Here is a 23,254-nt window from a genome sequence, read left to right as displayed (position 1 = left end):
TTCTTCCTAGCTGCTTGCATTGCAAACAGCTCCAGCTGGCTGGCCCCCCATCCTGCCTGCCCTTCATGGGTGTTGTGTCAGAAGAGGCTTTGCAATCACAAACCCCTCTGAGTACCATCTCCTCCTTAGAGTTCCCACCTGCTTCTTAGCAGTACGTGGCTCCCACATCACCTGTTTTCCCTTATCCAGCTGGTGTTGGCAGGGCAGTATAGGCAGCGGACCCTGCAAATCTGGGCAGATCCACCCAACAGTGAGGTGCTTACTGGGGCAAGGCTGCAGGCAGAAGATCTGGCAGTGGTGATGACTCCAGCAGAGCAGTGTGTCCTCGTCGCTCTTGTCCGGTGGGAAGTGCAATCCCTTTTCAGAACCCCTGGTGAGGTTGCTGTTTGCCAGATCCTGCCAGCAGCAGAATTGGTGGCTCTAGTGCCCTTTCTTAAGAGGGCTGGCTGTGCTTCTTCCCCAGGGCAGTAACTAAGTCCATCCTGGAAGAAGGATGGGGAACTGCAGTGCATACCCATGTTGTGTCTCTCTTCCTAGGAAGAAACGGAAGAGGATAGTGATCTGTCAGACTACGGAGAGGAGGTGGATGGGAAAAGGGACTCTCTTGCCGAACCATGTTTCATGCTGATTGGAGAGATTTTTGAGCTGCGAGGAAGTAAGCTGTAAACCTGCTTATTTGCTGGTGGAATCTGTTGGCCAAGGCATTTGGGGCATTTTGTAATTCCAATTTTTCTGCTGTTTCAATAAGTGGAAATGTTCTTGCAATCTATATAGCCAGTTTGTTTGGAACAGAGCTGTTCTTCAGTAGTTCATAACTTTGGTGCTTTCATTCAAAAGTGAAATTTCAATATAACATGGCAGTAAGGGAGAGCATTTGCCTTCAGTATTTTTAAGTTTTTCATTTAAATTCTGGAAAAAACAGAAAAGTACAAAAGCATATTTTTTGTAAATAGGCTGCATGTTAGAATGTATCAAGGAAGGAAATACGGCTTTATTACAGAACATGTCACTGACAAAGTAACATAATTTTAATGTCCATTTTAAATGTATTCTGTATGTATTTTAGTTCTACGATTTGTAGAGTGGAAAAGAAGCTAGAATTGTGGCATCTTTCAGTACCAGATTTTTTTTTTCCCTCCTTTACGTAAATAAATGACGGTAATAAGGAAAACTACTTTTGTTTCCATTTGAATGTGCAGCCACACTTGATGCTCTCTAAAATGATTTACAGGGTAACTATTACAAAATGCAGCACCTTCCAAAAATGGCAGCTGTATCTTCCAAATATAGACTTTCTTCTGCTGATGGAGAACAGCATGAAATAAAGATTAACCAGTAATTACTAGGGAGCACTCACATTTGTTTCCTTTATTTGTAATGAAAAGCTAAGTGCTTGGCTTATTTGAGTGAAAATGTTTTCAGAATTTTAATGATGCTGCTCTGTGTACAATATTATAATAGTAGATATGAAAAGGGTGTGAATTTTGAGGGGTTTTCTTTTTTCTAGTAGAAAAAAGGGTTTGGGTAGTTTGGGTGGCTCAATAAACTTGAAATATTCTTTAAATGTAACAGTTTACAGTATAAACTACGAATGCATAGAAAAATGAGACCCATGTACAATTAGTGAAATCTTGTACAGGACTATAACAGATACATTTACTGTCGGGCTGGGATGGGGTGGTTTTTTGGGGGGGCGGGCAGGAGGAAAGATTTCAGACATGATGATGGGTTCCCTAATGTTATTAAACTCTTGATCTTTATTTTCTGTCATTTTTCATTGCTCTAGTGTTCAAGTGGGTCAGAAAAACATTAATTGCACTAGTACAAGTCACTTTTGGAAGAACTATCAACAAGTAAGTAGCTGTTACTTTAACAGAACCTGCATCATTGTTCTGTGAAAAAAGGACTGAGAGCAGAATTGTTAAAAAAAATAATCTGGACATTCTGTTGTATATGATAATCTGCAATTGTTTTCCACAGCTCATTTACAAATACATTATGTTGATTAGAGAAGACACAGATATGTCACTTATCTTTTTCCTTGTCTTTTCCTATACACGGGGCTTTGCTTTTGGAAGAACATAATATTTAATGGAATTTTATATATATACACGTGTATATATAAAAATAACGAAACTGACTTGTGATCTTGTTCTTCTGAACAGCCTGGCTCTGAATGGCTTTTAGTAGTTTGTGCTTTATCTTTCAGTCCCGTGAAGATTTTTGATGGATCTGAAACTAGGTTTCCATTTTCAGTAATTTCTTTCAAATCATAGAATCAATCATAGAATGGTTTTGGTTGGAAGGGACATTAAAGCTCATCCAGTTCCACCCCCCCTGCCATGGGCAGGGACACCTCCCACCAGCCCAGGTTGCTCCAAGCCCCATCCAGCCTGGCCTTGAACACCTCCAGGGATGGGGCAGCCACAGCTTCTCTGGGCAACCTGCGCCAGTGTCTCACTACCCTCACAGTCAAGAATTTCTTCCTAATATCTCATCTAAATCTGCCCTCTTCCAGTTTGAAACCATTAACCCTTGTCCTATTGCAACAGGCCCTGCTAAAAACTCCCTCCCCATCTTTCTGCAGACCCCCTTTAAGTACTGGAAGGCTGCAATAAGGTCTCCCCAGAGCCTTCTCTTCTCCAGGCTGAACAACCCCAGCTCTCTCAGCCTGTCTTCATAGGAGAGGTGCTCCAGCCCTCAGAGCATCTTTGTGGCCTCCTCTGGACCCACTCCAGCAGGTCCATGTCCTTCTTATGCTGGGAACCTCAGAGCTGGATGCAGTACTCCAGGTGGGGTCTCACCAGAGTGGGATAGAGGGGCAGAATCCCATCCCTTGATCAAGTCAAATACATATTTCTCTAAAGTGACTGAAATAATGTTTGTACGTGATGAGAACCATTAGTCTATAACATGAAGCTTGTACACATGTAACAGCGATGTGTTTTCATAAAGGTATTTTTCTGTATCATTTGAAGACATGTCCGCCAAGTGAGGCCTGGGTGAGGCTATGAAGTAAGTGTGTGTCTGTACACACCTTTCACGTGGAAAACTGTTTCATTGGTCAGAAAAATTTTGGAAAAGTATTCTACCAGCAGAACAGGCTGTTCTTCGTCCAGTCAGTGACTAAATTTGCACATGCCAGCATTGCTTTTAAAACCTCTCACGTTTGTTATATAGTGGTAAATTGGACAAGAAGTGATGGAAAGTTACGCAGTCGACTCCTGGTGAACTGATGGTCTCTGACAGTATCCATTCCCTGAGTTTTAAATCGACCGGTTCGTTTGTTCACACGCTGCTGATAACTAGCATGAGAGACACCTGAGAGAGGACAGAGGGAGAGTGTTTGTGAGCACAACATACATGCAGTCTTGCTCTATGGCTTTTTACATTTATTGATTTTAAGGGTTTTGGCCGTACTGTGGCACAGTCGGGCAGTGCTGCCTGGAGCCTGCTGTCTACTCGGACTCCTTGCGCTGGAGGCTCCAGTGAGTGCCTGCAGCCTCAGGAGGAGGCTGCTGTCTCCATCTGTAATCCCTTCACTGATGTGCTGTTGGTATCTGTGAGGGAACTTTGTGCGCTTTTTTCAAAACTTCATTTGGTTTTATCCCACCAGGCGCATCTGTGCGTGCAACTAGTTTGAAGTTCGCTAGAACTGGTTAGCTGGTTTTTATGTCTTTACCCAGTGGAGCCCTTGTAACTGCCCATCCTTGAAATATATACATATTTCAGTGTAGCACTTGCAATTTGTAATATACGTTTGTGGATTACATTGAAATGTAGCCTTCTCGCATTTCAGTCTGGTATCTGGAGTGATGTAGCTCCTAGAGCAGCCAGAGTTGAATACTACTTGCCGTGATGCTGGTGGAATCAGCTCAGATAAATTGGGATAATTACATGGAAATAAGCATCGCTTCCACTGCTTTCGGGAGTAAAAAGAATAAATCTGCATAAAACATGAAAGACCAGCTCTGATGTGCTCCCTCCTACACTTCTTTACAGGCAAATCCGTGACACTGTACACTGGATGTTCAGTGAACCAATGCTTGTTTACTACATTGGTGTGTTTCGAGATGCTTTTTGGCCAAATGGAAAGTTAGCACCACCACCGAGAGCCAAGAGCGATGAACAAAAGCAGGAGACAAAACAGAGAGCACAGCAAAAACTACTTGAAAACATTCCAGGTGAGATCACTTTCATTCTGCTTTAATCATGGATTTAATAGCTAGTAAGGAAACTAGTTAATCAACTATTCTTTGCTGCATTTTAGATTTTTCCTGTAGAGTTGTAAATTATGGTTATTTGCATAAATAAAAGGGCATGGATTCGGGTATTATTGGTGGATGCAAAATCCAGTATCACTCTACTTCTGTCTATATGTAATATTTATCAAAGAATCTAAGTTCAGACTCTCTCTGCTGGTTCTCTGAGCAAATACCAGCTGGTTCTGCTGCCTGGAACTACTTGACAAATAGGGAGGGTGGCACCACCCCCATTGTTTCTTCCCCTTATATTTCAAAATGGAAGAGGGAGCTCTACCCACGCTGTCAGTGTTGTGTGTTGCTGTCTGTTTCTGGTAAGAGGTTTCAGAGCAGGGAATGTTAGAGGGACCTGCAGCCTGGACAGAAGCGTCCTAGATTGAGTGGGGTTTCCAGGACTTGACTTTCCCTGCCGTTACCTCCCAGGCCCAGGCAGGTTCCTCTTCGGCATGCACGTTTCTGGGGCACCCTTCTGAGATGCTCTATCCCACCCCGCTCCCAGGACAGGGAGTCCAGGTACATAACGCTGACTCTTCAGAGATCGCGTAAACCCAAAGGCACCTACCTGGGAAGAACCAAAATTCCTTCCGTTTAGGCCCTGGAAATGCACTTAAACATAGCTTGAATGCCTTTTGTCTCCCTTCCATCTGAACAGAATGTACTTTAATGAGCTATTTTATGGCTTCGCTGGGATACCTCATATACCCCCTCGCATTAGGTTATTTAATCAGCTTTTACTGCAAAAATAGCAGCAGGTACGGATGCAAAATGGTCCTCATTTGATGTGTAAACAACCCTCCGTTTACTCTCTGAGTTATATGTTACATACTCACCCACTTAACTAGAATAGCCTTCTGTAGTTGGCTTGTTGTTTTGTGTGTTTGTTTCTGAGTTAGGAGAGATGTGTCAGGACGTAGCTGAATGCATTGGAAGTTAATGATGAAACATTGGATCACTATTTATTCTCTAATTTAATGCAAAATGTAAATAATTGACTTGGAATTCTCTTACCTGATTACTCATGAGAACTATTTTCTGTGAAAATTCTGAGAGGCAATTAAAGTGCTAAATCTGTTTTAACTACTGTAGAAATTCTGTCTTTGTGGCTGAAGGTGCATTGAAGTGAATGGTTTAAAAATGTGTTAGACTTGACTCTGCAAGGGGAACTGCTGAAAAGGCATTCTATGTATCATGTTAAAACACTTAAAATATTGTCACTGAGACGCATACGCTGTTATTTAACTTGGGTAACTTGAGAATAGGGCTATCTTTTAACCCATGACCTGAGTTCCCTGTGTGTTTTTAAAAGGTTGGTGAATGGGGGCTGTGTATCTAGTAACCAAGGACCACCAGGTGCAGTGGCTTTGTTTCCCCTCTATACGTATTTTTGGGTAGTAGTGTCAGCTGGAGGTTTTGCTTGGCATGAGTGAAGCAATATAAGCTGAAATAATGTTTGTTGCAGATACTTTGCAGAATCTCGTTGGACAACAAAATGCCCGTCACGGTGTAGTGAAAGTGTTCAACGCGTTGCAAGAAAGAAAGGCTAACAAGCATCTACTCTATGTGAGTAACTGGAAAAGTAGCTTCGTAACTTTATTGTCCTGTTAATTGCTGAGCTCTGCTCACTCAAGCTCAAAGCCGGGGGGGTGTGTTTTTGCAGAGATGTATGTTGGACTATTGTTCAGTGTGCAAGTAAACTTTTTTGTTATTAAGTAAGTCAGAAAAAATGTACTTGGTTCTATCCTTTAACTAATTTTGAATAGCAAAAAGCTGTTTAATTTTAAAAACAGTATCGCTCTTGTCTAAAAGAGATCCTCTACCACATCCAACTTGCTGCATAAGGTGCAAACTAATTTCTTCATATAGCTGAGTAAAGTAAACATACCTTGGAGAATCCTAGGGAAGGAGAGCTCCGGGACGGGGTCGCAGTTAGGACATGACAGCCCTCCAAAAGTCCCACTGCTCTCCTGTTGCTTGGGACTGGTCGGAGCATGCAGCTGGATCCTCACTCTCAGTCAGTCTCTTCTGGCTCGTTTCCTTCAGCCGGTCACGAAATGCAGCCTCAGTGCAGGAGTGGATGCAGCCTGCGCAGGAGGTGCATGCCCTGCTCCTTGCTTATGTGGCTACTGCGGCTTCGACAGGACGGCACCTGCTTGTGCAGGGGGGGAAATCCCCATCCTGAAAGCAGCTGCCCGTGGCACTGGCCTTCTTTCAGCCTGAAGACATTTCCCATATTATCTGTGGGGCGCATGCTAACTGGAGGGTGCCAGAGAAGCAGCTGGATGAATGATGAGTAGAATGACCCTACGTGCTTCTGTTGTCTGCGATGCTCTAAACATGGCAGGAAGGAAAAAGCAAATCTCATTTGGCACCTGCGCTCGCTCATCTCAACTCTTTTCTGTTTTTCAGGTTTTGCTGGAACTGCTGCTAACTGAACTGTGTCCTGAGCTACGAGCTCATTTAGAGCAGCTTAATGCCACTTAGGTTTGAATCTGCACAATTGGACCACTAGAGAAATGTCTATGTCCAATAATAGACATGAAACTTATTTCCTCTTTTCCATAGAGGGCTGAGGACTATGATTATTTTTAGCGTTTTTCTTTCCTCTTGAGTTTTTTGTGAAGTAAACAGACTTGAAAAGATCTGATGCTGTAGTGGGGTAGAGAAAACAATGCTGTATAGTTGCCAATTTTTATTTAAATTGTTCTATTTGACTACTCTTCTGTTTCAAATATAGATTGAAAAATAAATGTTCATATAAGCTGAAAGAAACCAGAAAATATTTTAAACATTTATGAAAAGAAATTTTGCTTATAGTGGTAAACTAATGAATGTTGTACAGTTCTAATCTCCTCACTGAGGATTTGAGCATTCCTTTTCTCTTGTGTATTGAAAAAGCCTTGTCGTGCAATACTACATGTAAAGCTATCGTGACAATTTTATCAATTTTGTTTTTACCAAAGATTTCCTGTAGTTTGAAGCATTTGTAAGCAATAAATAACACAACTGGATTGCGGTACTTGATAATGAGGCTGTACTAACAACTGATGAATGAGTTTGACAGCACTAGTTTCGTATGGAATATTTACGTTACTTTGAAGTCTGTGTTGAAAATATGTATTGTAAACTGGTATGTCCTAACAGAATGCCTGTGTTAAATGTTAGTTCAGAGATTAGTGCTTATGAATTGCTTCTATGAATGATTAAGTAGACATTTAATTAAACCATTCTAATAACTTCCCTGATATTACTCAGGGCTGTTTTATTTAAATACCCCAATTTCAGACAACCTTCAAATCTTTCCCTTATTTTATACAAGGAAAGAAAACTATGTCTTCAGTGGTTTTTTTAATTTATGTAAAAATATGTAAATATGGTCTTAATGCGCATCTAAAGAATTAAACATCATCAAAAATCCCTAGGTGACACTCATTACTTTCCTTTAAATTCAGTACAGTTGTGCTGTTAGAAAAACTGCTTGCAGTTAAGACTTGCTCTAGTTTAATGTACGCAGATTTAATTGGTACAGCCAATTGGAACAGCCTTCTGTTCCAACAGTTCCAAAGAAGTTTTCAAGTCACGGCACAGTCCTAAGAAACAAGCCAAATTCTGCACGTACAAAGTTTTCCAAGTAAATAGGTATTTAGAAGCGTGCAAGCTTACCATAGCAATCGGTAAAATTTTACTAGTGGTTAATCAAGGTCTCTCTTGCTAAAAGATTCCGCATAACATTGCTCGTGCATACGCAGTCCTGGCCAAAAGGTTTTCAACTATTTCTAATGCAAAGGCAGTGTAAATGCAGTACGAAGAAGGATTGAGCAGAACAGGCCTCGTGCAGAGGATGTGTATATTGAATGTTTCCATACTAATGGGTTTTTTCCATAGTTCTGTAAGTCGTAGTTTCCTGTTTTAGAAGTTGACATGGTTTGAACTGTAAAGCTTAGTGACATACAGGCCAATTTCCAACTCTGAAGCTCTGCAGTCTTGGAGTAAAATGGTTTAAGACACGTAAGTAGATCTAGATGCATTAGAAGAGCATGTGAAAGGAAGTGTACACGCCACTAGCAAAGGTAAGATTTAACAGTGGTCGGGACCTGTGAATGGGTTGCGTGTGAAAACTAGACAAGTTTGGGTTCAAGCTTTTCAGACTATTCAATAATAAAGCTTAAGTCTTCGTTGCCATTTTAAAAAGTCTGCCTTTGCCTCATCTTGGTTAAAGGAAGAGTATGAGCTTTTTGCTTTCTCTTTTTTTTTTATTTTTTAGATAAAATAGAATCAGTAAATTGCTTTAAGTAGTAATTTACAGCAAGCTGAAAAGCAAGCAGTAAGCGATGAACAGTCTATAATTGCTGGAGATTAAAGATGCTTTATTGGAGGAAATACATTTATATACCAGTCACAGTTGAAGGAAACACTAAATTCTGCCAAGATTAGCTGCCAGTTCAAGGTCAGAAGCAACAGCAGGATCCAGAAGGCATGCCTTTGAAAACAAAGAACAGGGAGTTCTCGTTCATAGCTAAAACAAAATCGTATGTTGTCAGTGTAACATTAATAAGGTCTTTAAGTTTTGTTGGCATTATCTGGCATAATCAACTTGTTAAAATATTAAAGAGTTAATATATTCAGCTTTAAATCCCTGTTTCTGAAGCTGCGCAAGAAAAAATCGGTATTTAAAATGAGTGTACTTGACTACAGCCTTAGGCTTGGTTTTATTTTTCTTTTTCTGTTTGTTGGGATGGCATGTGCTGGCACCACAGTCACAAACGTAAACCTGCTTACAGACTGGAGCGGTTTCATTCACTTCAGTGTTGATCTATTTCAGTACCCTCTGGGATGCCCGTCTGCTCTTCCTTGCCTCTTTCAAAGCTGACTGGGTCTAACAATGGTTGGCCAAAACCGCAGCTGAGCAGTTAATTAAAAAAGCAAATATAATTTTAAGTGGGTATAATTGTACAGTTAAGTTGGCAGGAGAATTATTTTCCAGGTACAAAAGGAACTGAACACACCTACAGCTCTTGTCTTTTACTTGTTCTAGAGTTACTGCTTTGGGTAGGTTCCTTGTTTATTTTCTGTCCCTTCTCTTTTGTTGGTGACGTAGAGATGCATGGCACCAGTCAATAGAAATCATCTCCTTTTATACTAAGAAGCTAGTGACGTTCCTACATCGGTCTCAGATGTAGGGCTAGTGAATGATCGGTGAAAGCTGTAATTTTCTTTCCGTTGTGGTGGTTACGTTAGAGCTGATGGAAGATGGTGGGAAGGGCTATACTCACACAAAGCCGTGCAGCGATGCAATCCTGATGGGCCTCTTCCGTGCCTTAAGACCTACCTAGGACTATTCCTAACACCCCAGCTTATATTCTTTTCCTGATCTCCTCCTCATCCTATCCTCTAGAACACTTTTCAGAGCAGTAGAATAAAATGTTTAAAATGTATGTATTCAGAAGATCACCTACTCTGCTAGGCCTCTCGTATCAGTGGCTTTCCTGAGTAAGGAGCCACATAAATTGTTATTTGATAATTTATCATTTACGTAAGTCCCCATCAAAGTATTCTACTTGCAGAAACAAATAGTGTCTACATGCACAGAAATCCTAGAGTCTCTCCGAAGCACAGATCCAATCCTGCTACGCTCCCTTCAGTTGGCATAATCATCTTGCCTTGACTGTACCTTTAGGCATCACTGATACAATTTAGCAGATTCATCTTGTAAAAGCCATTACTGATTTTTTTTTTCTCAAGCAGTAAATCTTACTTCAATTTCAAAACTTTCAAAAAATGGGACCAGTTTTTTTTTTCCCCCTGTCTGTCAGTAACAGTAGATCCTCAGCTATAGCTAAAAATGTAAACATAAAAATAAGCATGACAACCAGTTATGACTGATTTAAGTATCATTAACGAAGGCTGTAATTGTTAGGGAATCTAACGTAGAGGAGAAGTTACGATTTTTCAGTTTGAGAGAATGACAGCAAATTGGTTGGGGATAAAATTATTCAAATTGTTTCACAAATTTCTCTTGCAAGTTATGAAGCTCTTTGCTGCGGTGATTATCACAGATTTGTTTGTTTGTTTGGCAGAATGCACTGTTTCCTTTCAAGACAGTGTCCTTTCAAGGCTATTTTTGGTAATTTTCCATATACTTTTATCACTCTTCATTTTCTTGCACAGATATATATATATATATATATATTCATTTTACATAAATAACGTTGGAGTCTTTAACCAAACAGCGAGTTTAAAGACTCCAATCCAAGGTATCGCTCAGTTTCATGAGACCTACATTAGTCTGTAAGACCTCCCCAACTTACCTTAGAATAGTATTTTTTAGCAGCGACTTGATCTTGCTGTACACCTCGGCCAAGCTGGAGGCACCTACCCAGGTAGAAAGCAGCCATAGCGACCCCCTTGGCTACATACGTAGGAAGACAATCGGTTATCTTTGCTAGCGCATCGATGTCGTCATTCTCCATAATCCTGTTGCGGAATTTACAGCGTGAGGTTAGATAATGCTGTTTCAAGCAATAATTTAAGTCGACCGTATATATCACTTGACAACGCCTCCTTTCCATTTACGTCGTTATCCAAAATGAGCTGAAATTTAGATGCGTTCAGCAGCCTGATGAGGATTCTTCTAGTCAGGATTGGATTTGAAGTTGGTCTTATTTGAATATTGTGATATTAAATAGCAAACTTGCAGTCACGTTCGCTATAGTTATACTAGTTACAAAAGGCAGCGTATTTTACGCTAATTGTTCATATTAAAATATTTCATGGAAATTAATATCTGTGTGGAAGAAAGGCAAAGCTCTTATTTCATATAACTGAGCAACCCCATCTAGTGGAAGATGTCCCTGCCCACAGCAGGGGCGTTGGAACTAGGTGATCTTTAAAGAGCCAACCCAAACCATTCTGTCATTCTATGCAGCTGAAATTCCAAGGTTTTACTAGGATATTGGCAAAATCATAGTAATCTGAAGATCTCGGACAGGCTTCAGAGCCTCAGGCTATAAGACCCACTTATGACAACTGCTTACAACTCTTTCAGCTCAATTATTTTCTTTCTTCTGCATGCATCTCTCTGCTGGCTGTCACCTTATTTTCAGCATGTTTTTGTTACTAAGAACCGTTTTAAGAATCAGAGGGACAAAGTGAATGTTATTTTAACTGTCAGGCTATAATTACCTAGTGTTGTTACTATAATGTTAGGTACAACATTTTCTAAGTGGGAATTGATTATTTTTTTTTTTCCCCTAACTGATGTCTTAAAACAGAAACCCCCAAGCCCCACGTCCTTTCCAGACACCAAACAGTAATTACATGCTGCTTCACACATCATTTCAGTTTTTTGTTGTGTCAAACAGTCACAGACTTGACAGAAAAAAGAAAGAAAAGTGCAAGGCATTTCAGTTTATACCTACTCCCTGTAAATTAGTGTTTATGAAAGATTGTTCTGAAGGAACCTCTGCAAGTGGGTGCCTGCTAAATCACTTGAATGTGTTGAGAGCGATGTTCTCCCACCAGATGTGGTCCCATTAACAAATACTGCAGCACAACAGAAAAAAACCAAACCAAACCAAAGACTAGGAAGATCATTCAAATATAATAACAGTAACCTATTACCTCTTTTATTTTTCCTGGTATATAGCACTTTTGCCTTCCTTTCCAAAAGATACATGACAGGATGGTGATGCAAGTAACAATACCCAGCCGAGTCCGGCAGGAATTCTAGTTCAGCACAGTTGACTTCAAGAACGTACCGTAGCAATGGGTAAGTAGAACTGTGAAGTATCAGTAGCTAATCTAGACTCCACATATTAGGCAAGGTTATATTGTACATAATCACGTAATGTTTGTATGTTTGGACATAATGTAACAAACTGCCTAGTTGGTACGAACATAGAGGGACAAACAAATTTTAGCGAAAAAGGTATTTGTGCTTGGTACAACTGCTTGAGCTACTGTAAGATTTTTGCCTCGAGGCCAACTGCAATCCCAGTTAAGAGGAACTGTTTCAAGTATGGGAGCAGTATCTTACGGTTCAGAAATTGTCATTTCTGGCCGTAGTATGGGATTTCATTGCTATTTGCTGCAATCAGAATTGCAGCTGATGAAATGCACTGTTTGCTTGTGTGAATAACCTCCCGTGTGGCATTGGCTGGAGGGGATGCACTCCGAGCGGGACAAGCTAGACTAGACTGAATAGCCGTCAGTCTACCTACAGTGCGAGGGAAAGAAAAGCAGCAGCTCAGAGAGAAATCAATCCTTTTCAACAATGAATATAGCAAACAGCATTCGTTGCTGAACTGCTGAGTTACCAGAGCTGCTGCTATCCAGTGGTGTACACAGGGTGCAGCTCCAGTAAGGTGGTGAGTCGTGGCACGTTTATTGCTGGGCAGCAGCAGCTTGATAAACATACCACAAAAAGCACGAAAGCTGTTGTGTGCAGCTCGTATAAGCAGTGCGTTAGTCTATCTGCATCTTATTTCCAGCAAATTAATAATCTGATTAACAGACTGAACTTTTAAGATATACTGGCCAGCTCTGGAGGTTTGTCACAGAAACGTGCTGTTTATCGGCTGTAGAACTGGCAGCAGCATTGCTTTTCTCCTCTATGACTAAAGATACAGAAACTAGATATGGACTGGCTGTGTTTAATATTTCAGCCTACACCAGAAGCCTCTATTTCTGCAATACGCCAACCACTCCGGCGTACGGAGGCAGAGCAGCGAGCCCCACGGTGACTGCCTGGGGAAAGGCCAGTCAGTGCTGCCCGGCTGTGGCTCAGACCAGTACCTCCACTCGAGCAGGTCATCACCAGAAACCACTTGCGTGCAGATGCCAGTGTGGTCTGCATCCCCATAAGCAGCAACTGATGACAAGCTAAAGGGCAGTAAGTTGCGTGCAGCGGCTGCCTGGAGGTGCCAGGCCGGAGTGCTTACTGCAGGATGCCACCCAGTATCCATGCTTGCGTTTCCTGTGAAGGACGCAGGAACGGGACCAAAGCACGCTGAGCCCCAGAGCAAGGGTATTACTGGGGGGAAGAGAGTGGGTAGAAATGGCATTAAGGTGGGGGATGTGGAGAACAGAAGAACCTGCTGTAGGTGACCCTGCTCTGGCAGGGGGTTGGACTAGATGATCTCCAGAGGTCCCTTCCAACCCTGACCATTCTGTGATTCTGTGATTCTGTGAATACTTGTAGGGGTTTAAAAGGGCACGGTGAAGCAGGAGCCTCGAGCAGATTGTGGACAGAGGAGACAGGAAGGCAGGTTGTGCGTGGGCTTCTACTTGGGATTCTAGTTCAGGCTGTTTTGCTTCACAGGATCAGAAAGAAAAGGTCAACTGTACTGAATAAGTGAGAACTATACTTATACTACAAATAATAGTAATATACTACAAAATAGTATACTAGAATGCTACAAAATAGTATTAATTTTGTCTGTGGTTTGCTATTCCCTCCTTAAAGATGAGGTTTTGGAATTCATTATCTCAAACGCCTCTTGAGTTTGAGAGGCAAGAGCATGAACTTAATCATTTTAATCCAAGATACGTGGTCTTACATGAAGAACCATAATAAAAAATAAAACAAAATTAACTCACCTTTTGGCTACTGCTGCAGCTGTTGAGTAAAATTTTCTTTTGTAATAATACTCGACGAGATGGCCTTGAGCATAGATGTTTCCACGTTCTGCTGCTTCTCTCAAACACTCCAAAGCCGCTTTAGTGTTCTGACGTATACCTTGTCCATAGAGGTACATAACACCCAGTGCTCCCTGTGATTCCAGATTTCCATTGCCACATGCTTCTGAATGCCAGAAAAAGGCCTAAACAAGAGGTACAAAGTTGGAGTCTATGTTTACTTTAGCTGCTTTTCTTGCATACTGTTTCCATAAAAGCTTTTACATCAACCATCCTGTAAGAAGTGTTTATACATAAAAGAAAGCAGAATGCTTGTAAGGCTTTTAAACCTCCTTCACTTACTGTCAGAGCTGTCAGTCAGTGACACCTGTTTCATTTCTGCGTGTTACCAAAGCTGACAAAACTTAAATCCATTCTATCATCCTCCCTGATACTCCCACTAAAAAAAAAACAACCTTAGCTAGCAGTGTCATGTGGGGCAAAATGAGGGATTCTGTCCGTCAGTTCATACGGGCTTAACTGGATGATAACGCCTCGCAGTACTTAAAATACAGCCTTCAGAGTCAAATACATCACTGTACTCTTTCTGTGAAATTCAAAATTCATTGGGTCTCATGAAACTCAAAAGGTTTGAGTGGGCTTTACCTTCTTGAGATCTTTTGGAACCGACACAGAATAAAGCATTCCTAAAGTACTCTGGGCCTTCACGCTTGCTTTTGGGTTCCCATGGTCTGCAGCAATAAGCCACAACCTAAGAAAATGGGGAAAAAGAAAGTTGAGGTAACGCAGCATCTTACAGTCGGAAGGAAAATCACCGACTGCCATTACCTTTCAGCCTCCTTAGTTGACTGCTTAACACCGCATCCTTCATAATACGCTCTGCCAAGATTGTATGCAGCTGCAAACTTCAAGTGTCTTGCTTTTGGGGAATCGGAGTCTAGTATTTTCTTCATGTATTCCACTCCCTTTTCCTACAGTTGAGAGATTTGAATTATTACCTTTTAATTATTTATGAAATAAAGAGCCTGCGAATCCACTGACTTCTGCAAGACAGGTAGTTTTGAAGAACGGCTGAGGCGTAGTGCTAGGGCAGTCTGGAGAACAGTGTCACACCAAAGCAGAACTGATCTTTGATTACTGGACAGCCTTTAAATTTTTTTACCTCGGCATAGTTTTCATCTGAAGCATTTTCTTATAAACATTCATCTGGTAGTATATTACTCTTCTTCATTGAGAAAAACTTTCTCAAAAATATTCTTGTGTTTACGTAAATGAATGTCACATCCTAAACTTAATACGTTTTCAGTTTTAGACTTCTTTAATCTTTTTCATATCACATGATGAAATGATATTGTATGTCTGAAACGATAAAGCAACCTCAACAGAAAGCAAAGTGATACAATCGCACACTCTGAAGTCCCTCCATTAAAAGTACCTTAGATTTGTAATGACAAAAAATGATAACGTTAAATAAGCAAATGGAGAACATTGCGTTTGAGCAGCTGTATGGTGTATCATCCGAGGCCCTCAAAAGTATTTTGGAAACAAGGTTTACACTGTTAGGATTTAGCATGGACACCCTGTTTAAATACACTAGAAATCATCCTTTATAAAAGGTTCTTCTTTTATTCACCTCTGTCGTGGTTTAGGTTGTTACACTGTGAGAGGTTGTCCTGGTTTAATACACAAAAAAGAAAGAAACTTTACTAAAATGTTTATTTGCAAGTAAACCAATGTAGTAATTATACAGGCATACAGCATATAGAACAAATGAACCACCTCTAAAATCCAGAATATTTTTTTGCTCTGCTGACAATCCTCTAAGCACCAGAGAAGAATCCGATTTGTTAATATACTGGTTCATTTTCTTGCCCTCCCATCTTGTTATCTACCCTTTTTTTCATCCCCTTTGTATTTTTCCCTCATACCACTCTTTAAGATAATTTTCTCCAATACATTAACTCTTTTTCTTTTTATTGTAGCAATTCGTTCCTTTGTCTTCCTTTTTTGTAATGTAATTCTTCAATTTGAATTCTTCACATTCTTGCAAATGTCATTCTTCACTTGTCTAATTTAACAATATTACTGCCAACCACTGGCAGAAGCAAAATCTTTTTTAGCATCCATGGTGAGAGAATAGAAAGCACCTTAAAAACATCTTTGTGCAACAGATGTCTTACACTGAAATATAGTTGTTTGATTTCCATTTTTACACAATTTTTTTTCATTTGTATACACTGCTTATTAAAAAGTAACAAATTAATAGCAATTTTAAGCATAGCTTCCACACAAATTACAACCAAACCCTTAGAAGTTATATTTTAAAATAGAAATTAGTGTATTTTTCAGAGAAACCTATTTTATTATAGCTATTTTTGAGAATTTCTTCCGCCTACAACCCTCTCTCTTTGTAAACATCTGTACTCTATGAAACTAATTCTAAATCAAAGACCTGTTTATTTTAAACTGAAAAATCAAGCTTTCAAAGAAGCTCTTGGTAATTATCAGGTAATATTAAAGACAAGTAAAAAGTGTAGAGCTAGATTACTCACGGGGTCTTCTTTAGCGCCTAGTCCATCATAATGCATGACACCAAGCTGATACATTGCTTGAAAATCCGTATCCTGAATTTTTTCAAAGTGTATTAATGCTTCTTCATACAGCCCCTGGGAAAGACAGAATAAGCAATGACGTACACAGAACGAAGAGTACGTACGGCAGCTTCACTCTCCGGTGTGTACTCTCTTAACAGTATTTAAACCTGGAGCGTCTCCCTAATGAACAAAGAACAAAAAATTGCAACTGTAGAAGTGGCAGAAAACAGAAATGGAGTAAGTCAACAACCACAAGAAAGTTGGACAGCATGGAAGCACTGATGACTTTCAAACAAGTTTTCATTGTTTGTGTATCTGTTAAAAAAAACCCTAGATATCAGTAGTGGTATACAAATGTCATCTCTGAAGACGAAAGATATTCTGACAACATTTCTTCCCCTCCCCCCAAATGCCATTTTTTTTAGCTTAGAGAGGCAAAAGTCTAACTCGGGTGCCCTGCCCTATCTATCTGACATCCCTTGACTTCAGCGAGCGGTTCGTATACCTCGAGGGTTTCAGAGTCTGCTTTTACATCTCCACTAAGGGTTGGTTTCACAAAGACTAGACTCAGAAGACTTTATGGACCCAGCTATCTGCCCCCCGTTTCTTATGAAGGCATTGTCGGCAACAGCAGGGACACTTCCACTTCTAAGAAAGAATCTCAGAGAGTATTTGCTTCTGCATTAAGTCAAAGAAGAAACTATATTTTAAAATACACAGTTAAGTGTAATGTAACAGTTAACTGAGCCTGATGCCCTTACTGAAAACTTTTTATCCGTGCATATAAGCGTACTAAGTAAAAACAATATTGAAATCAAAATGTTCTTCTCTATACTTTTCCATCAATTTTTCTGTATGTTTCGATAAAACAATACCAGACTGCAAAAGCTTAGAACTGAGCGATAGTTCGACAGTCAGTCAATCATCCTCACAATGACCAAACGCCCCTTGTTAATACTGTCCAAGCTATTAATTGTCTAAATTACTAATTGTCTCAGGAGCTTAGCCATTATGACTGTGTGGGCTTTATTTTTTTGAAGAACTCTGAAAAAAAAAACCAACAACCACCTTTTTACAACCAGCTGTCATGAGTATCAGAAAAAGAAGTAGGGGAGGCACCTGTACTCTCACCTTCCCTGAGAATTTACTGCTATAAGGAGTTGTAGGACTCTAATCAGGCAGTGATTTTTTTTCTAACATCCGAAATTGCAGTGCTACGAGAACAGGCATTTTTAGGCACTACAGGCAGACGTCCAAAAATCTGGAAATTAAAACCTCCTCAAAGAATAAATTTAGGGATGGACAGCAATATATAACATGGACATCCAAGCCAACTCATCAAGAAACAGGCAGGTCTCCTGCTCCATGGGGTCAGTCTTGATCATGCCAAAATCAGGCAATTCATTAACGAAAACATTAAGAAGGACAGGGCCCAGAAAGCAGAAACCCTGAGGGAGTTAATTCTGGTCCTGCTGCAAACCCTGAGACCGATTTACACTCTGCCACTAGCTGCACTACAAACAATACTGAATCCATGCACGTCACGTTTGAAAATACGTGAATTAATACTTGTACTCCATTCTTTTCCATCTTCCTGAACTGATATATTCTAATTTTCACCAGAACTTGAAGTTTAAGCTCCCCTGCCAGCCACCCCTTACGCTGTTCCTGGCGCATTTACTTTTAAATACATGGGCAACCAATTTTGGCTGAAGTGGGCAGGGACAGAAATCTCCAAGATAACACGTTTCAACAAATTTCATCAAAACTAGTGGCCAGGTAGGGAAAAAAGATCAGAAGGTGTGTCTTGGGTCAGGGACCAGTACCCCGTAGCTGAAAACACAGCGTGTAGCGTTTGCCCAGTCGGCTGGCCAAAAACCAACTCATTTTGGAAGCCAGTTGTAGGGGTGGGCTGCCGCTTACTGATCTGGTCCTTAGGAGAGCTGGGAAGGAACTGGGAGACACCACTGGATGCTTCGAGAAGTGCAGGAGAAATGTATTTAGGGGGAACACCTGGTGATTTTCATGGGAAACGAATAGGCATCTCGTGTAGTTTTGTTTTAAGGTGTCTCTTTTTCCATTGGAATGGTATTGAAAATTGTCAGCTTTATAATATTTACTTAAAAGAAGGAAACCACAACCTCTTCGTAGTACAGTTGTCCTTTCAGAAGATGTGCCAGGGGATCTCCATCTGCCGTTCTCTTTGCCAACAGCTCCTCTGCTTTTCCAAGTAAAGCAGCATGGTTGCAGTTCTCTGCTTCAAAATAGACACACATTTGGTTTTTTCCCCAAAACAGATGGAACAGCATCAGTAAGCACACTAAAGGTCTCAAGCTGGTGGCGTCCCCTTTTTATTACATTTTTTTAGAAGACTAAGATGAAAGAGAGGGCAATTTGATAAAAAGGACAAGTTTGTTCTACAATAAAGTAACCTGCTCAGTCGATGAGGGGCGAGCGGTGGACATTGTCTACCTGGATCTCTCCACGGCTTTTGACGTGGTTCCCCACAGTCTCCTCCTAGAGAAACTGGTGTGTTATGGTCTGGACAAGTGGTCTGTGCAGTGGGTGGGGAACTAGCTGACAGGCTGCACCCAGAGGGTGGTGGTCAATAGCTCCTTTTCAAACTGGAAACCTGTCACAAGTGGGGTCCCCCGGGGATCAATACTGGGCCCAACGCTGTTTAATATCTTCGTAAGTGATCAGGATAATGGGATCAACTGTACCCTGATGAAGTTTGCTGATGACGCCAAACTGAGTGGGGAAGTGGACACTTGGGAAGGGAGAGCCACCCTGCGGAAAGGCCTGGAGAGGCTGAAAGAGTGGGCTAATGAGAACCTCACGAAGTTCAACAAAGCGCAAGTGTAAGGTCTTGCACCTGGGAAAACATCGTCCAGGAGTGCAGCACAGACTGGGATCTATCCGGCTGGGGAGCAGCTCTGTGGAAAGGGACCTGGGGGTCCTGGTGGACAACAAGCTCAATATGAGTGAACGGTGCGCTGCTGCGGCAAAGAAAGCCAACAGGATGCTGGGCTGCACCAACAAGGGCACCACCAGCAGAGACAAAGAAGTCATTACCCCACTCTGCTCAGAGCTGGTCAGGCCACACCTGGAATCCTGCGTTCAGTCTTGGTCCCTGCTGTACAAGAGAGACGGTACAGAGAAGGGCCACCAAGATGATCCAAGGACTGGGAAGCCTGCCGTATGAGGAAAGGCTGAGAGAACTGGGTTTGTTCAGCCTTGACAAAAAAGGCTCAGGGGAGACCTTATCACCATGTTCCAGTATTTCAGGGGTGGCTACAAAGAAGATGGAGACTCCCTTTTTACAAGGAGTCACATGGAAAAGAGGAGGGGGGATGGGTAGAAGTTACTCCTGGGGAGATTCCAACTGGACAAGAGGAAAATTTTTCACAGTGAGAACAATCAGCCCTTGGAATGATCTCCCCAGGGGAGTGGTGGGTTCCCCAACATTGGACTTCTCCTACCTGGTGCCTCGGGGGCGGGCTGGGTGCTGCAGGCCTGGGGCTGGCGCTCGCTGCGCAGCTTCATCCTGCCCTGGTGGCCAGTGGCCTGGAGATGGCCGGTGGCGGTTGGCAGTTGTCAGTTGTTGGTTGATCGTTGTCCCCCTTGCTGTCCCGGAGCTCCCTGCAGCCCAGCCCGGACTGTGGCAGCATCCATGGCTGGGCCTTGGGGCCCTTCGACAAGGCAGAAGAAAGAAGACGGGGAAAGTAACATTGGTATTTTGGTCCGTTTTCCAAAAGAGAGGAGAGTGACAGCGTCACGTAGGTCTATGGAGGTAACACTTGGAGCTGTTGGCCAGTGCCAAACAATGCGAAAAACGGTGACGGGATAGGACAGGCTGTGGTTCAGGCATCCACCAGATCTTCCCGCTACCTGCTGGTCCTGTTGCAAATTAAATGCCGAAGCCCAAAACGCGCTGCAGAAAGCGATTATAGGCAAAAATAACAGCGACCCTGAATGCCACACAGTTACAAGGGCACTTGGCCATGAAACTTCAGTCCAGAAAATGGGACTTTGGTACTTCCAGTCATCAGAAACTGTTCGTTGTAATACAGTTTGTTTTCCTCATATAGATATTACACAACTTAGAAGGATAATTGAGGGAAAGTGCTGTTTGAAGCCGATTTTTCCTGAAACGTATTGTTTCCACTTCTGTTGCTAGCTTCTGCCCGTCTCTCTTATAAAAAGGCATATAATACCAAAATGCTGTGAGGGTGCTTTTAAAATAATCTTTAGCTGCATTCCCAGGTTGGTTTTTTTTTTTTTTCCAGATGATTATCATCCTCCCATTTTTGGCAGTGCCATCTGTTTCTATAGCAACAGGGACAGAGGCAACAGTCAGAACGGGAGAGTAATGCTGGTGGGTTCGTGTTGTTACACCCGTGGGCCCCCGTGTGATGTTTTCCAACAGCCCCAACCGACTTCTTAAGGTGCCAAAAAACTCCCCAAAGTCGTCCTGATTCGTTTGGTGTCGATGATACAGCCTAAAAAGCCTCCAGGAAAATAAGCTTTTATTAAAGCATCAATGAATGACTTGATTTAACAGGCAGAAGAGCAGTCTGGAAGCGACGATACCCTTCCTCAAAGGCAATTCACACGGGGCGGCGTTGCCGCTTTGGATGCTGAAGGGTGTGAGTTTCAGCAGCACGCCGTGGTTTATCCGGTTGCTTACAGGCATTTATTAGGGCCGGTTTTCCCAATTTCATTTTCTTGACGCCTGTGCAAGATGTGTGGTCTGACGTACGAAGCGCAGAGGAATTTTTAACGAGTTGCGTTCCAGAACAGCTGTAGCCTGGGAGCCTCGTCCTTAAGTGGCACTTGGGCTGGGCCATACAAAATCCATCAGAAATGTTGCACCTGTGTTTATAACCAAAACAAGCGTCAGTTCATCAGGGGCAGAAGAGTTTTGCAGGCACTAACAAGGCAAGCAAAATGTGACACGAAGCTCAAGAGCTAATGAATAGCAGGAATTTTACAAGGGCATGTAGCGATAGGACGAGGTGGAATGGCTTCAAACTGGAAGAGGGAGATTTAGATGAGATATTAGGAAGACATTTTTTACTGTGAGGGTGGTGAGACACTGTCCCAGGTTGCCCAGAGAAGCTGTGGCTGTCCCATCCCTGGAGGTGTTCAAGGCCAGGCTGGATGGGGCTTGGAGCAACCTGGGCTGGTGGGAGGTGTCCCTGCCCATGGCAGGGGGGTTGGAACTGGGTGAGCTTTAATGTCCCTTCCAACCCAAACCATTCTATGATCCTATGAATTTGAAGAGAGTTGCAGCTGCCAGGATGCAAGAGTTTGTGCAGGTGGTTACGCTGGAAAGATGGGATTCCTCGAGTGCAGCTTGAAACCTAGGAATTGCTGGAATTGCTGAGGTGATGTAGGGGAGGAAAAAATACCCTCTTGGGTGATCCAGGACTATTTACTCTCAAGCTGCTTCTGGATATTTGTGTTTTCAGAAGCGTCTTTATAGCTGCATAAACAACGACTGTGGATTTCTGGCACCTGTGCAGAGGTATTTCATCCCCAACAATGCAGAGGTCGAAGTGCAGGGATTTTGTTTGTTTATTAACTAATTTGCTTGGCGAGGTGTTCAGAAAAACAAACATTTGGTAATTACGCAGGTGGATTTCCGTATGAAAGGAGAGGTGAAGACTGTCACTGAAATAATTGTGCTGTATTGATACATTGCCTATTTATGTGGATTTCTGCAGGTTTTAAAATGGTACTGTATATGCTCATATTCCACTACTTAAATAATTTACATTTCCTTTCCCGAGGGAGAAGCAGGAGGTAATTGTCATAATGTGTGCGCGTTTATTTCAGAACCGTATGTACCCTAAAGGAGCACTGTTAGGCTTCTTTTCCCTAACTCCGTTCATCAAAACCATGCAGTTTTATTTGTTTTTGAATCACATGACTTTTGATTTCCATTTTTTTAAAATCAGTGATGGTAGTGATTATGGGTAACTTCCATAACAAACATGTAGGCATCTGGCACAGCAGGAAGAGGAAGCAGAATTGTAGTACCTTGGGCACTGGGTTAAGATGCTCCTCTCTTCTCTTCAAGCTTCTAATTGGGAAGCGTGATTAGTGGTAATTGAATCGTCTGTCAAATTGAATTTTAGAGCATGGAAAGGACAGGCAGTTGCTTTTAAATGTAATCATAGAATGATTAGAGTTGGAAGGGACCTTAAAGGTCACGTAGTTCCAACCCCCCTGCCATGGGCAGGGACACCTCCCACCAGCCCAGTTTGCTCCAAGCCCCGTCCAACCTGGCCTTGAACACCTCCAGGGATGGGGCAGCCACAGCTTCTCTGGGCAACCTAGGACAGTGCCTCACCACCCGAGTAAAGAATTTCTTCCTCATTGGGCAAAACAATTTCTTCTTAGTTGGGCAAAACAGATTCAGAGGTAACAAAGAGCAATTATTCAATATACATAAATCAAGTGTTAGACATATTATTGTTGTAACTTTTTCTTTAGCAATATTTTCTTCTTACGTAAGAGATGTAGTAATAATTCTGCGATTATACCGTTAACATTTAAATTTCCACTAGCACTAAATTCTCACTGACATGTAGTTGATGAGAGCGCGACGGAAGGGGGTGGGGAGGGCGGCTGCCCCGGGAAGAGGCATTTGGCTGCAGCACAGAAGAGAGCGGCTGTTACGGCCGGGACGCCCGGGGAGCCACAACCTGAACAACAGACTGTTTGTACAGAGTGACTTCAAGGACTTCTGCTGGCTGC

The 23,254-nt window shown here is 42.0% G+C and overlaps 3 protein-coding genes across 4 annotated transcripts in view; 2 read left to right on the top strand and 1 right to left on the bottom strand.

Annotated features, from left to right (window-relative positions):
• SNX25 (sorting nexin 25) overlaps positions 1–7,537 on the top strand; it is a 76,780-nt gene extending 69,243 nt beyond the window's left edge. The window contains exons 14-18 of one of the 2 annotated variants that reach the window (XM_009891771.1): positions 538–655; positions 1,787–1,853; positions 4,003–4,184; positions 5,722–5,822; positions 6,669–7,537. In XM_009891771.1, the coding sequence (XP_009890073.1) occupies positions 538–655; positions 1,787–1,853; positions 4,003–4,184; positions 5,722–5,822; positions 6,669–6,743 (543 nt within the window). In that variant the 3' untranslated portion in view covers positions 6,744–7,537. The remainder of the gene's footprint in view (positions 1–537; positions 656–1,786; positions 1,854–4,002; positions 4,185–5,721; positions 5,823–6,668) is intronic. The other variant, XM_009891770.1, reaches the window with a different exon arrangement.
• A 1,136-nt stretch (positions 7,538–8,673) lies between these two features.
• LRP2BP (LRP2 binding protein) lies at positions 8,674–20,035 on the bottom strand. The gene is made up of 8 exons (XM_009891789.1): positions 19,972–20,035; positions 18,631–18,746; positions 16,448–16,561; positions 14,724–14,866; positions 14,541–14,646; positions 13,857–14,080; positions 10,568–10,733; positions 8,674–8,739 (listed from the first exon to the last, which is right to left on the bottom strand). The coding sequence occupies exons 1-8, from the start codon at positions 20,033–20,035 to the stop codon at positions 8,674–8,676; spliced, it is 999 nt and encodes a 332-aa protein (XP_009890091.1).
• Positions 20,036–20,162: 127 nt separating this feature from the next.
• Positions 20,163–23,254, top strand: part of ANKRD37 (ankyrin repeat domain 37) — a 5,414-nt gene continuing 2,322 nt past the window's right edge. Inside the window, exon 1 of the mRNA XM_009891788.1 lies at positions 20,163–20,282. Within this exon, the coding sequence (XP_009890090.1) occupies positions 20,163–20,282 (120 nt within the window). The remainder of the gene's footprint in view (positions 20,283–23,254) is intronic.

This window comes from Charadrius vociferus, unplaced genomic scaffold, assembly GCF_000708025.1.
Source record: "Charadrius vociferus isolate BGI_N301 unplaced genomic scaffold, ASM70802v2 scaffold478, whole genome shotgun sequence".
NCBI classification, from domain to species: Eukaryota; Metazoa; Chordata; class Aves; order Charadriiformes; family Charadriidae; genus Charadrius; species Charadrius vociferus.
The sequence above is the reverse complement of the archived record's forward strand: the minus strand, read 5'-3'. Positions and strand labels throughout refer to the sequence as shown.

Bases quoted from the DNA above. Each gene is read 5' to 3' on its own strand.
- LRP2BP (XM_009891789.1), bottom strand. From the start codon at position 20,035: ATGAAGCTGCGCAGCGAGCGCCAGCCCCAGGCCTGCAGCACCCAGCCC. The intron at 16,562-18,630 runs GTTGTGGTTTCC...TGTCTTTCCCAG, and splicing joins GACAACTGTACTACGAAGAG to GGGCTGTATGAAGAAGCATT. The intron at 8,740-10,567 runs GTAAGTTGGGGA...TTGTTTTCAAAG, and splicing joins CTAAAAAATACTATTCTAAG to GCATGCCTTCTGGATCCTGC.